Source organism: Phaseolus vulgaris, chromosome 7 (assembly GCF_051622355.1).
Source record: "Phaseolus vulgaris cultivar YP4 chromosome 7, ASM5162235v1, whole genome shotgun sequence".
NCBI classification, from domain to species: domain Eukaryota; kingdom Viridiplantae; phylum Streptophyta; class Magnoliopsida; order Fabales; family Fabaceae; genus Phaseolus; species Phaseolus vulgaris.
The window spans coordinates 46,320,658-46,335,178 of NC_143504.1; the positions used below are offsets into that span (position 1 = coordinate 46,320,658).

General features: G+C 33.0%; 2 protein-coding genes across 2 annotated transcripts; one reads left to right on the plus strand and one right to left on the minus strand.

Moving 5' to 3' along the window:
- The first annotated feature begins 2,167 nt into the window (after positions 1-2,167).
- MEE40 (Pentatricopeptide repeat (PPR) superfamily protein) lies at positions 2,168-4,894 on the plus strand. Its single transcript, XM_068636299.2, has one exon. It carries the CDS (start codon positions 2,334-2,336, stop codon positions 4,599-4,601), a length of 2,268 nt encoding a protein of 755 aa, XP_068492400.1. The 5' UTR covers positions 2,168-2,333; the 3' UTR covers positions 4,602-4,894.
- A 3,378-nt stretch (positions 4,895-8,272) lies between these two features.
- Positions 8,273-10,343, minus strand: LOC137829495 (actin-depolymerizing factor 2). Its single transcript, XM_068636300.1, has 3 exons — positions 10,077-10,343; positions 8,804-9,069; positions 8,273-8,671 (listed from the first exon to the last, which is right to left on the minus strand). The coding sequence occupies exons 1-3, from the start codon at positions 10,077-10,079 to the stop codon at positions 8,521-8,523; spliced, it is 420 nt and encodes a 139-aa protein (XP_068492401.1). The 5' UTR covers positions 10,080-10,343; the 3' UTR covers positions 8,273-8,520.
- Between the last annotated feature and the right edge of the window lie 4,178 nt (positions 10,344-14,521).

The window sequence follows — 14,521 nt, forward strand, 5'->3', positions numbered from 1 at the left end:
TATGTGAAGCATGCCAAAAGGGGAAACAAATAAAGCATTCTTTCAAACTAAAAAATGTTGTTCCCACTTCAAAACCCCTTAAGCTGTTGCACATGGATCTATTTGACCCTTCAAGAACCATGAGTCTTGGTGGAAACTATTATGCACTTGTTGTTGTTGATGACTTTTCTAGGTATACATGGACGTTGTTCTTGGAGACAAAGAGTGAGGCATTCTCTGCATTCAAGAAGCTTGTCAAAAGATTGCAAAACTCTTGTTGCAACAACATCATTGCAATTAGAAGTGATCATGGAGGGGAGTTCCAAAATGAAAAATTCAGCACCTTTTGTGAAAAGCTGGAAATTTTTCACAACTTTTCTGCACATAGAACTCCTCAACAGAATGGGGTAGTGGAGAGGAAGAATAGGTCTCTTGAAGAACTTGCAAGAACCATGCTAAATGAACCTTCCTTACCCAAGTATTTTTGGGCTAATGCAATAAGCATTTCTTGCTATGTGATGAATAGAGTGCTTATAAGGTCAATCTTGAAGAAAACCCCTTGTGAGCTTTTCAATGGAAGGAAGCCAAACATCAGTCACCTAAAAGTGTTTGGATGCAATTATTTCATTCTGAATAATGGGAAAGAAAATTTTGGGAAGTTTGATGAAAAAACCGACAATGGTATCTTCATTGGTTATTCTTCAACTAGCCATGCCTATAGAGTCTACAACAAGAGACTCGTGACTGTGGAGGAGTCTGTCCATGTGGTGCTCGATGAAATCATTCATACTGATTAGGGTTCTATAAAGGATTATGCAGAAGAAGATGGGCAGAACATAATTTTACAGAAGATGGAATCCTGCTCAGAAAAACAACCGATTGATTATGCGAAACAACTGGTTGAAATTTTGCAACAGGAAGAGCTGCCAAAGGAATGGAGAATTCCAAGGGATCTTCTAGTGGAGAACATCATTGGCCAGATCCATAAGGGTGTTTCTACACGTAGTGTTGTCTTTAACTACTGCAAGCATATGACTTTTGTCTCACAAGTTGAACCTAAGTCAATTGAGAAAGCTCTCAAGGATGATAAATGGGTTGTTGCCATGCATGAGGAACTGCATCATTTCACAAGAAATTATGTATGGTTTCTTGTTCCAAGGTCTGACCAGATAAACATCATTGGATGCAAATGGGTTTTTAGAAACAAGCTGGATGAATCTGGGGTAATTACAAGGAACAAGGCAATGCTTGTGGTTAAAGGTTATAATTAAGAAGAGGGCATAGATTATGGTGAAACCTTTGCTCTAGTTGCAAGATTAGAAGTTGTAAGGTTGTTATTGGACTTTGCTTGTATGAGTGGATTCAAACTGTTCCAAATGGATGTCAAGAGTGTTTTCCTTAATGGAATCATCAATGAGGAAGCCTATGTTGAACAACCACCGGACTTTAAAGATCATCAACATCCTAACCATGTATAGAAGCTGAAAAAGACCTTGTATGGACTTAAGTAAGCTCCAAGACAATGATATGAGAAGTTTAGTAACTTTCTTTTATTCAATGGCTATGAAAGAGAGATGATTGACTAGACTCTCTTTATCAAATATGTCACGCATCTTTAGAGAATGAAATAAATGATTATGGAATTTCTAGTTTAGGGATAAATCTAAAAGTGATTTTATTAGACAATATTTTTTACAAATAAGTATGGGCTGCCAGACTATAGAATGTTTGATTAGGCTTATGGATTTGGTTTGCCCATTATTTTATGTATTTTGTTTTCTCTCTTTTCTTTTTTTAATGCATATTTTACTCTAGTGTCACATGATAAGTTGGGATGTTAAAGTCTCGTTATGATATTCTTTCAGATAAAATCTTTTATAAAAAATAATTACAAAACACATTTTTTATAACGGATATAGTCTTAGTCGACATAAAAAAAAAGCAACATAATCTGATAAAACTACATCAATTAGATATATCAATCATAAACATTCATATGACAAGAGCAATTTTAATAATCATAAAAAATAGAACAAAAAATATGAACGTAAATATTTTATATATTTTTTCTATGACAATTTTTTATGCAGAAAATTAATTTATATATATATATATATACTAACACACACAAAAATTATTTATTTTTACATTTTAAAAGTCGAAATAAAGCTAGTTTTCTTATTATCCAAACAAATAAAATTCAATCTACCTTTAACATAGCCTCCGACACCAGAATTACTGATTCTTGACCACCAAGTGGCAAACCCTCTTCCCAATTCATCCACACTCACTCTACTGGTCTGCAGCGGTGACCCGATTCTTGAGGCACGCCACATGTTTGTAAAATTGTCTCAATGGCACTATCCTCTCTCCACTCCTACCCCCTTCCTTATACCTTAATAACCCAGCGCCACACAACACCTTTCTCCTTCTCTTTCTCTTTCTCTATCACTCCCACCTTCAGATTCTCCTCCGCTCTCTCATCTTCAACTTCCGCAACTCACCACCCTCTCCCCCACGACTTCTCCCCCTCCCAACTTCTCGACCTCCTCCGCCGCCAGCCTGACGAGTCCTCCGCGCTCCGCCTCTTCCAATGGGCCTCGGCCCAGCCCAATTACTCCGCCCACCCCTCAATCTTCCACGAGCTCCTGGGCCAACTCGGCCGAGTCGGCTCAGTCGACTCAATGCTATCCCTCCTCCACCAGATGCAGTCCTCCGCCTGCCCCGTCGACGAGTCCACCTTCCTCATCTTCCTCGAAACCTACGCCAACTTCGAACTCCACTCCGAAATCAACGCCGTCGTCCAGCGCATGGAACGCGACTTCGGCCTTAGACCCCACACGCGCTTCTACAACGTCGCCCTCAACCTCCTCGTCAAAGCGAACAAGCTCAAGCTCGTCGAAACGCTGCATTCCAAGATGGTGGCTGACAGCGTCGCTCCTGACGTTTCCACCTTCAATATTTTGATTCGGGCCCTTTGCAAGGCCCACCAGCTGCGTCCCGCCATTCTCATGCTTGAGGACATGCCCAACCATGGGCTCAGGCCCGACGAGAAAACGTTCACCACGCTCATGCAGGGATTTATCGAAGAGGGTGACGTGGACGGCGCGTTGAGGATTAAGGAACTGATGGTGGAGTCTGGGTGCACGCTAACGACTGTTTCCGTGAATGTTTTGGTGAATGGGCTTTGCAGAGAGGGTAGAATTGAGGAAGCTTTGAGATTTATCTATGATGAAGAAGGGTTTTCTCCTGACCAGGTTACCTTCAATGCTTTGGTGAGTGGGTTGTGTAGGACCGGTCATATCAAACAGGGTTTGGAGATGATGGATTTTATGCTTGAGAAAGGGTTTGATTTGGATGTTTATACTTATAACTCTTTGATCTCTGGGTTGTGTAAGTTGGGTGAGATTGAAGAGGCTGTTGAAATTCTCAACCATATGGTTTCGAGGGATTGTTCACCGAATACTGTGACTTTTAACACGCTGATTAGTACTTTGTGTAAGGAGAATCATGTTGAAGCGGCGACCGAGCTTGCCCGTGTTCTTACTAGCAAGGGGTTTTTGCCTGATGTTTGTACGTTCAATAGTTTGATACAGGGTTTGTGTTTGACGAGTAACCGGGAGATTGCGATGGAGTTGTTTGAGGAGATGAAGGACAAAGGGTGTGAGCCGGATGAGTTTACGTATAGTATATTGATTGATAGTCTGTGTTCTGACAAGAGACTTAAGCAAGCGTTGAGGCTGCTGAAAGAGATGGAGAAATGTGGTTGTGCTAGGAATGTGGTGGTGTATAATACTTTGATTGATGGTTTGTGTAAGAGCAATAGGATTGAGGAGGCAGAGGATATTTTTGATCAGATGGAGATGTTGGGGGTATCGAGAAGTTCTGTGACGTATAACACCCTCATTAATGGCCTGTGTATGAGCAAGAGAGTGGAAGAAGCTTCTCACCTTATGGATCACATGATAATGGAAGGGTTAAAGCCGGATAAATTCACTTATACTTCAATGCTTAAGTACTTCTGCCATCAGGGGGATATAAAGAAGGCAGCTGATATTGTGCAGAATATGACTTTGAATGGGTGTGAACCGGATATTGTAACCTATGGGACCCTTATTTTGGGGCTGTGTAAGGCAGGGAGAGTAGAGATTGCACATAAGCTCCTTAGATCTGTTCAGATGAAAGGCATGGTCTTGACTCCACATGCTTATAACCCTGTGATTCAAGCACTCTGCAGAAGGAAGAGAACAAACGAAGCCATGAGGCTTTTCAGAGAAATGATGGAAAAAGGTGATCCTCCGGATGCTGTATCATACAAGATTCTTTTCCGTGGCCTCTGTAATGGCGGAGGGCCCATACAAGAGGCTGTGGATTTTACGGTTGAAATGTTGGAGAACGGAGTATTACCAGAGTTCCCGTCATTTGGTTTCTTGGCCGAAGGTCTATGCTCTTTATCAATGGAGGGCACCCTTGTTGAACTCATCAATATGGTGATGGAAAAAGGAAGATTCTCACCATCCGAAACATCTATTGTCAAAGGCTTCCTCAAAATTCAGAAATTTAATGATGCATTAGCCAATCTTGGTGCTATTTTGGATAGGAAAAGGCCCAGAAGATTTTGAGAGTGAAAGGCTTTCCTGCAAGTGCATTCTGGTGATGCTTTAAACAATGTAATGGGAAGGGAAGCACCTTATTTTAAAGGCCTGAAACATATGAAAGTGCCCAAAACCAGGACTCGGAGCTATATTACACGGTTGTAGTCAATACATTGGGTTTCATCTGTCTAGCCTCATTGATGATACCACTTCTCCAGTTTCAAGGGGAAAATGTGAACATTTAACTTGTAGCTATCATTCATATGAATATTTCTTAATGGGTTTATGGCATAAGGAGTTTGCTCACTTATTAATTTTAACTATTTTAGTTCCGGGATGAGAATTGCAGGCTTTTATTTGACTTGGACCTTAATTAATTCCATTTCATCCAACTACTTGTTGCACTACTTCAAGGATTCAATTTCTTGAATTCAACAATTGAAATCAAGAAGTTGTCGATTGCATAGCTGCTTGTAGCACTTTGCTTATACTCCTATTGCGTTTGCCCGTATGAAGCCATCGAAGAAATGAAGTAATCAACAAAGGAAAAGGAGTTTATTACCTGCTTGGAGTTTTTTCGGCATAATCGTCGAACGCATATCTTATAATCTCATTCTCCACCTTGTGGTTGCAACACCGAGTGCTTCAAATTTTATGTTCTTGATCCATCGTTGTATGAATTTGTTTGCACACAGTCCAGTTAGCTGCTCCAAGACGTGTCAAATATGTTGTGTCAATCATATTCAATTCTTCAATCAAGTTCCTCACTTGGTTGCTTGCCACGATTGCAAAATACCACCAAATTGAAACAACTTTCTTCAATATTTGTTTCTTGCAATGTGTCAACTTCTTGATTCATCGAACTCAGAAAGAACCATAATAGCTACTTCAATTTCTTTGAATCAATCTTGACGTGTGGCAATGTCATATCTTGGAGAATTTATTGCACACCAATTACTTCAAATGAAAAATGTGAACCACTTGCACTATCTTGCATTGCCACCCGTGAATTCAAATCCATTATGCCGCATCATCTTAAAATGGTCTATGTGGATTCAATCAGTTGAGTTCACCAATTTCTAGATGTGTTAGCACCACATGCTTCCCTAAGACAATTTCTAATCTTGACATAAAGAAATGAACTAAGATTGGAAAAACAAGTTAGAGACTGATTTCTTGAAATTCTTGGCACCGTTGATGACTTTGGATTAAGGAAAACTTCAATTGGACCAAAGCTCTTGTACCACCTGATGAGAACCCAAGGGAGGCTTGCTTGGTTTGGAGGTTCTGTCCACTCTAAAAGAAAGTAGAGAGAGTGATTCACCCCTTGAAATATGACATAATAAAAATAACAACTCACTCATATTTTTATTCAATCAAAGTTATCAAATATATAAACTCTCCTTACATAGTTATATAGAGAGTGTGGTGGGAGGCATTAGACAAACACTTCCCTTCCAAACCCTATGTTCAAACAAAACATATAATAGGATAAGTAGCTTATTCTTACTAGGCTAAAAACAAAAATACAATTATTATTTTTTATTTTTAGGATCGTACCACTGATCCATCTCAAACTTAGTATTTAACCTTCACTATGGTGATAATACAATAAAGGAGGTCTTGTTGAAAAGATAATAAAAAGTTGAGCACTCTTCATTTTGATTACTTTTCAATGAAAATTAACAAGAATGGAAAATGAAAATGTGCTCTTATTTTATACTCCAATTAGGAAATCTCTTATCTCCCACCTAACACCTTAAATACACATTTCTTATAAAATGAGAATCAACCAAATGTTTGAGTCTTCTTCATAACAACATCCACAAATCATATGGAGTTCTCTAAAAAAACACTCTACTATAGTAAATTATAATTGCGAACAAACTGATGCTATATGACAAAATATACAAATCATTAAAATATTATTAAATACTAATTAAACTTTTAAAGAAGGTTTTCACCACATGAATAAGTTGACAAGTCAAACAAATGTACACCACAACATAACAAACAAAGTAGCAAAAATATATTATTCTCCATAAAAAAACATAACAAACCATTATTTTTCTTAAAAGACATTCTATGTGTGACTTGTCCTAACTCTACATATCTTACATGTAATAAAATCCAAAACACCTATCCTTATTTTCTATTTTATTATGCACAAAAATCCTCAAATAACATAAGCAACTATAATATTCAAAAAAAAAAAAGTAAATAGTCAGTCCAGGTATTTGCATATTTCACTTTTAGTACAGTATGGAAAAAAAAATAGTCTTTGTACAAAAATTTAATTTTTTATTTTTTAACTCCAGTAATAATTTAGGTAAGTAGCATATATTTATTTTTAATACTTATCACGTATGTTTATTAAAAAAATTAAATTAATAAGAGAATTAATCTCCAAGGAGTTACTAAAAATTTTAAATTTATAAAATAAAAAGAAAATATAAAAAAAACTCTTTAAAATTAATTAATTTTAATTTTTCTTTTAATAAACATACATAATAATTACTAAAACTAAATATATGTACAATTACTTCAGTAATCAACAAAGTTCAAACAAAACAAAACTAATAGACTGGAAAAAAAAAACAATACTAAGACTATCTTTTTCCTTATTATACTAGAAACGAAATGTCATATTTTTAAATAAAAAAAAAACTAGTACAAGAAAAAACAAAATTACTTGGTCATTGTTGGTATTTTACCACCTTTCACTATATACTAAGTAATTTTGCAACTACTATTTGCAACATATGACTTTTCATTATCTACCAAAATAATTTTACATCCAAGTTGGTTTTCTTTTGGGGTTTTAATACCAAAATTCGAATTGGTCTTCTTGCAGAGTTACTGTCTGGACACCACTATTCGCACCACATCACTTTTTTTTTTGTTAAAATACCACATCACTTTTTTTTGTTAAAATACCACATCATCCAAAGTGATTTTGAAATATTGAAGTTAGTTTTCTTTTAGAGTTCTCATCTCAATTTTTGAACATATTAGAATTAGCCTTCTTTTAGAGTTTTGTTCTCAATGTGAGAGAAAAGGATAAATGCATTTATAGTAACATATTCCTATTTAAAAAATTTATCTCTCAAACTTATACCTACCACTTACAACCAACATCCAAATGACATTTCTCCTATGTTCACTTAATGACATTTCTCCTGTGTCACTTTATGCTTATTTAAGTTAACCCTTGATGTAACATATCACATAAAAAAAAACAATTATACTAAAACCAAAATAAGTAAAAAATAATATTAGTTATATTAAAAACAAAATTTGTTAATATATGTCGAATTAAAAACATATTTTTCCCTATGGGAGAATAGGAGTTCCTTCCAGGTACTAATTTCGTATTGGGCGTTGATTGTGAATTATTGCAATTATATGAACAAAAATTATTTTGGGCACAATGGTAGCAAATTATTCTGACAAAAGTGGAGATGCTTAATAACCGCAAATACTTGAAAATCCTACAATAGTCTTTTGCAAGGGCATAATTAAATTTTATGAAAAATCATTTCTGCTAAGTTAAGATTGTTTAATGTCAATGCAATTATGTTGGCATCCACAAATCTTGTTATGAAGAACTTAGTTGAGTTAATTTGAGTTGCAAGACATTAGTAAGATGGCAAGTGTGAATATTACATCAATAGCCGATCCAATCACACAAAAAACAGTAACAAAATTAACTAGCAGGCATAGCATTAAGATGACACCCAAACCCGGGTTGTATGTCACAAACCACAAGATACACTGGAACAAGAGAAGCTGGTTGAAGTTGCAATAGACTTCATTGTCAAAACTTGGAAAATTGAGTCCAAATTAGCCAAGTTGACCATCCCAACAAACTATAGACATTTCCATATGAGGAACTTCGGCTGAAGGAAGATCCCCATCACAACTCATAATGCATAAACAGAATCGATTAATTGACACGGCTTTTGAACACATCAAGACCCATCTCAGTAGGATCAGTTGCCTGCAGCTCAACCTGAATTCCATCAAGCTCCCTCTTGAATCTATCTTTGGAGCTCGCATAAATCATCTTGCTCCTAACCCTAGCTGAATCAGGGGACCTTCAGACAAAGCAACAAAATTAATGTAGATAAAAAAAACTACTAACTCTTGGTAAAAATTTAATTGGAATTTTCAAATCTTAAAAGTTATGGCTGTTTTGCTTGTATTAAGCTTAAAGTTGTTGACATTACCAAGCAATGAAGAAAATTTTGCTCTTCTGGCAATTCTCTTCGGTGACAAAATCAAAATCATAAACAGCATATCGACACTCATCAGCTGGAAGACTGGCAGTGAAATCTTCATAACCATTTGCTGGTTCACCCAGCTTCTCCACAACAACTTGCTTCTGCTTCTCCTCAATCTTATAAACGATATACCGATATGTCCTCTTCGCCTTGAGCTCCAAAAACTTTAACTTGCAGTCATCGTGGACAGCCATACCTGATGCTGCGTTCGCCTGTACAGTTCCACAGGTCAACAAGTAACGGTCAGTTACATTATGAAAATATCTCCTTTCACTAGCAATGCCTACAATGTACAAGCTAGCAGATCCACAAGCCCGTGCAATGTGATTGAAACATCAACAACAAAGTTTGATTCCTCTGCATGGGATCAATTACACTTAGGTCTCCTAGGATAAATTACTCGAGAAGGACTTCTAGAAAAAAAACTTAAGGAAAGTGAACAAAAAATATTCTTTAGCCTAAATTTAGCCTGTAGGTTAAAAATCAGCTTTTGGAAAAGCTAAAATGAGATAACCTCTACAAAAAAACTTGTTTCTTCTAGGAAGAAGTTTATACAAAAATTCCTTCGACAGATACAACTGAGTTAAACCAAACACCAAAGCTTCAATAAATCTATTTGAAGCAGCAAGCCCAAGCGATTACGCACAGAAGAAATAAAATAAAAACAAAACATAAACATACAAAAAAAACCGTAAGCAAGGAAAAACAGGAAAATGAGCAACGAAAAATGGATCCAAGGATTTTAGAGCAGAAAACCTAAAAGAAAACACTCCAAAAGATAATCCAAACTGTATGCTAGAATTATAATCATCCCTAGATGATCATGAGTGCGTAGAAACACTCGCTACTATACAATGCAATTCCAGATTAAACGCTGAAATCCATATCAAAATCAGATCTATCACCGAACATGCAACCAAACAGATAGCGCAGCAGAAAACGCATGATTAAAAATTCGATTCTACTCAGTTCAATGTTGATGATGAGATCGACCAGGAATCCAGCTCAAAATAAATAAATAAAAACACAAAATCAGTAACCGCAGAAAATCATTTAAAATCACGAACAGAAAGAGAACGCAGAAGACAAGTATTGGCGTAAATAATGAGATTTTCAGAAGAGAACTTGAAATCGGTAAGAAGTGGAGTTGAGTTGAGTTCTCTATTATCCAGAGGCTTCCGCAAAAACAGAATAAAACAGAGAAAGAGGGAAAACTAACCATTTTTTTCTCTCGAGAAGGAGGGGCAAAAATGGAAAATGAAGTTGGGAGCGACGCTGAAGGAGGAGATGTAGGAAAGGGTTTTGAGGTGGAAGAAGTAGAAGAAGATGAAGAAGAAGAAGAAGGTGAGGAAGGAATGGAAGAAAAAAAATGGAGTAAAATTGGTGATGCCAGAAATTGAATTTATATTATTGTGGCACGCGGAAGAGCGTCTCCGAGCGTGAAATTGCGATTAGTGGAAAATATCAATTCTCAACAGTGCCACCTGTTGCGGTTAGTACAATTACGTGTTTAAAATCAGTACCGTTTTTTCAATTTTTACGTTGCTCGCTCGCTTCTGCTACTCGGCTCGGCTCAGCTCGGCTTGCTCTTTCTCTCTTTTGTGTTTTATAATTTTTTTTAGTTCTCGAACTGTGTAATGTTATCTAAAAATATTGTGTATTAATCTACCTAGTCTCTTAATTTTATTATAATAGTCATTAAAAATTGTCAATTTTAATTAATTATTACTGTAAACTAGATAGCTAAAATGATTAACATAAATAACAATTAATAAAGAGATTGTGCACACATTTTCTTATTATTTCAGTTTGATTCGTTTGGTTTTTCATTTTCTAATGTACCAATATTAACTCAAATGTAACCACATGTTAGTTATCCCTAAAAAATAATTATTTTCATTTTTCTATGTATTTTAAAAATAAATAATATTAAATTAAAGGAAAAGACTCTTTGTTTAATTTACTATTATTATTTCTCATGATATTCATCATCCAATTTAATATTATCAACACATGAAAATTTAATTTTAACCTCTGCAAATTAAAAAAAAAAAATCTAAAATTCTAAATTAGTGTTTTTAGGTTGGATCCATATGGCAGGTGGAGCCTCGTACAACCAGAATTAAGTTAAAGAGAATATTAACGTGACAAAACAATGATTAAGTATTATGTAATATATTTTTAACAAAACTCTAATCTTACCTTTGGTTCATCATCATATAAATAGTCACAGATTTTGAGAATAAGGTAAGTCATCATCACACAATAATTACACCAAACATTGAATATCAAGATCTCACTTGAACGTCATTAGTGTCTTTTGTAAGTATCATTCGAATTTGGAGTTTACAAGGATGAGCAGAAAAAAAAAACAAATAAAAAATTGTGAAAGTATTCCGGAGATAAAAGAAGACCAATCTACCAAAAGAAAAGACAATTGTTCTCTTAATTTCAACCTGTCCCGTAAAATAATTCTTAATATTTACTTTAATATAAGTGAATAACATTTGTTTTATAAACAATTTAATATTATGAAACTAATTTTGATTAGATATTTTAAAGAGAAAAAGGATAAATATTTTTAGAGTTTCCTCATTTTACAAAGACTACAAATATATTTAAATTAACACGTTATTTCTGAAAAATATTTAAAAATATTAATTCGAGACTACAAATATATTTAAATTAACACGTTATTTCTGAAAAATATTTAAAAATATTAATGTTGTCTTATTTTGTGTACGTTATTTTCTTACAAAATGTTGTTGAAATTGTTAAGCACTTAAATCAACCGATAGGAAACTGTTTTTACTTAATTCATGGTCACTCAAATTTAGGAATGAAGTTACGTTAAATAAGTCGAAGAAGTTACGTTAAATTTAGGAATTCACTCGTGTATGTTTATAAGGGTATACTGGACTTTATTCATTGAATATAAAGATTGCAAAATCAGTAAAATAGGAGTAGATAACTGATTACGACAGTCCTCAATGCAAATCATTATAAGATTTAAATATTTGCCAAAAAATTGAAATAATAAATACTTTTTATAATATTAATTTCAAAAGTCAGTTAATTTATTTTTTAATAAAAAAATCTTAAAATTTCTGTCATTAGAATTTGATATTATAAATATGTATTATGAGAAGAAAAAAAATATTTGAATCCGGAGAAGGTGCTAGATTGTCCAAAAAATTATTCTCTTAAATGTTTCTATAAAAAGTTACAGTTACAATTTTTTTTTTAAAAAAGTCTTGAGAATGTTATTAGAATAAAATTAAACTTGCACGAACTTTAATTTAACGTACCAGCTTAATTTTATGAGAATCAATTATAAAAGTTAGTACCACCTTAAATTATATTTTATGAAGAAGAAAAATCATATATGTTTTTAGAATAAATTTAAGTATTTTTAATTAATTTTTCTTAATTATTTTATTGAATGATTAAAATATTTGTTATATTTATATAGATATTGTTTTGATTCTAAATCATATGATAATTATTTTTATTTTCTCGAACGATCAACTTGTATCTCTTTAATATTTTTAACTCTTACTTTTATAAATGAAATAAGCGAATTGATGACAAAGTTAAAAACATTAAAAAAGTAAATAGAATTAAAAATATTAGAAAAGAAAAAAGTTAACTCAATAAATTAGAAACGAAACAAAAAAAATAACGATCATATCATTCCTTGAAGATAAAAGTCAAACAACAATGTACTTAATATCTTTTTTGAACAAAAAAATAAAAAAATAAAAGATAAATGGTGGATATACTAAATATAATTCCAAATGAGATAGTAATTCTCTTTCATTATTTGTTTTATTTTACATTTACTTAATTGATTATACATAAATCATAATGAGTTTGATGAAAAATGAAATTTAAAAATGGTTATTTAACAATTGCATATAATCGAGTATACTATAATACATGCTGATAAAAAAGGTAATATAATAGATTGTGTATCATACAAATTTCTCACCGATACTAAATTTGAAAACCTATAATGAAGAAATTGCTTTCAATTCTTATTAACTAACTATAATATATATATATATATATATATATATATATATATATATAATTGTCATTTTTTCAAGTTTCCTTTCTTTTCTATTTTTTCCAATCAAGCACATTAATTTATAATACATTCTAGTTCGTTCCATTTAAATAATTTCACTTTTTACTTTCCACTTAATTTTTTTTATTTCTCATTTGCTTCCTCGCTTGCTTTTGTATCATCTAAACAAGGACTAGAGAGGGCGATAATGTTTTTTAATCATTTAAGTTAAATATTTTATTCATCGCTATAAATTATAATTCTTAATGAATACAAAATTTTAAAACTGCGATTATTTTAAATTATTAAAATTTGTTTTATTATATATATATATATTAATTATGGGATTATTTATTTAAGTTTAATGAGAATCAGAGAGTAATCTAGTTTTTAATGAAATAATTATTTTTTTATCACTTTAAATTATATAACTAAACTTACTTTATATTTTCATTTTAATGAAAAACAATAAAAAGTAATTTAAAAAAGTAAATTAGAATTTTATAAAGCATTTTGAAACAAACTTTTTTTGTAAAAATAATATTTCAAAATAAAAAAATAAAACATGGAAGCAAATATTCATTGCTTTGAATTTTATAACATAATTATATTGAATGTTGGCTAAATGTTATCACATGTTAATAAAAATGAAATAAGTTCAAACTTTAACATTCTATTAATATTTAGGTCAGAATTGTTCACACAGTGAAAGTGTGGATGTGCGATGAATGAATCAAATGGATGTCTCTCTCTTGTATGAAAAAAAAAAAAAAACAGAGGAAAAGCTAGTTAGAAAAGTGTCATTACCTTTTACACTCTCTATGATACAAATGTGTGTCATGCATGCAAAGATTCTTGAACAAGAGAAAGAATCATTTGACCGTGATTTGAAAAATCTATTAATAGAGCTTCAGACTTTCATTTTTCCTTAACAAAGTTGGTGGTTGTTAGTATGAATTGAGTGTGTGGTGTATGTGAAGTGCTAGTGAGCACATATTGGTGGAGTTATATTTGAAAGAAATTGCTGAAGGTGGAGATGTTTTCGTGGACTTGTGTTAAGATGGGTGGTTGTTAGAGTTGGTTTGAGGTATAGAGATAAGATATTATGGCCGAAAGAAACCAATATGACATGATAATGGAGGTTGAGAAGAAGAAAAATCAGTATAAACAATCTATTACAATCTTTTATTAAAAAATTTTCCATTTCTCTTTAGTTTCCTCTATTTATACCTTAATTAAAACAATCTCAATTTTCACTTTTTTTCTCTCTCTTCATTTTCATATCTCTCTCAAATCCAGTCATAAGTTGTGATATCTATTTAGTGGGAAGATATTTGTGAAGTGTATGTATTTAGTGGGAGCTTTTTACTGTTTGTGATTTATACAATGTAAAATAATTTTTAAGACTCATGTATAACGTTTATTTCAATGTAAACATTTTTACTCTTTGTTTGTTGTTTTTTGTCCGATGGAGCTAAGTTTTAGTTTAAAGAAAAAGCTAAAATGTGAATGGCTGGAATCGCGGCGAGTACGCTACCTGCATTTATGGCGACGCGACTCGGCGAGAAGCTGGGTCACTGTTTGGCTGGGGTGAG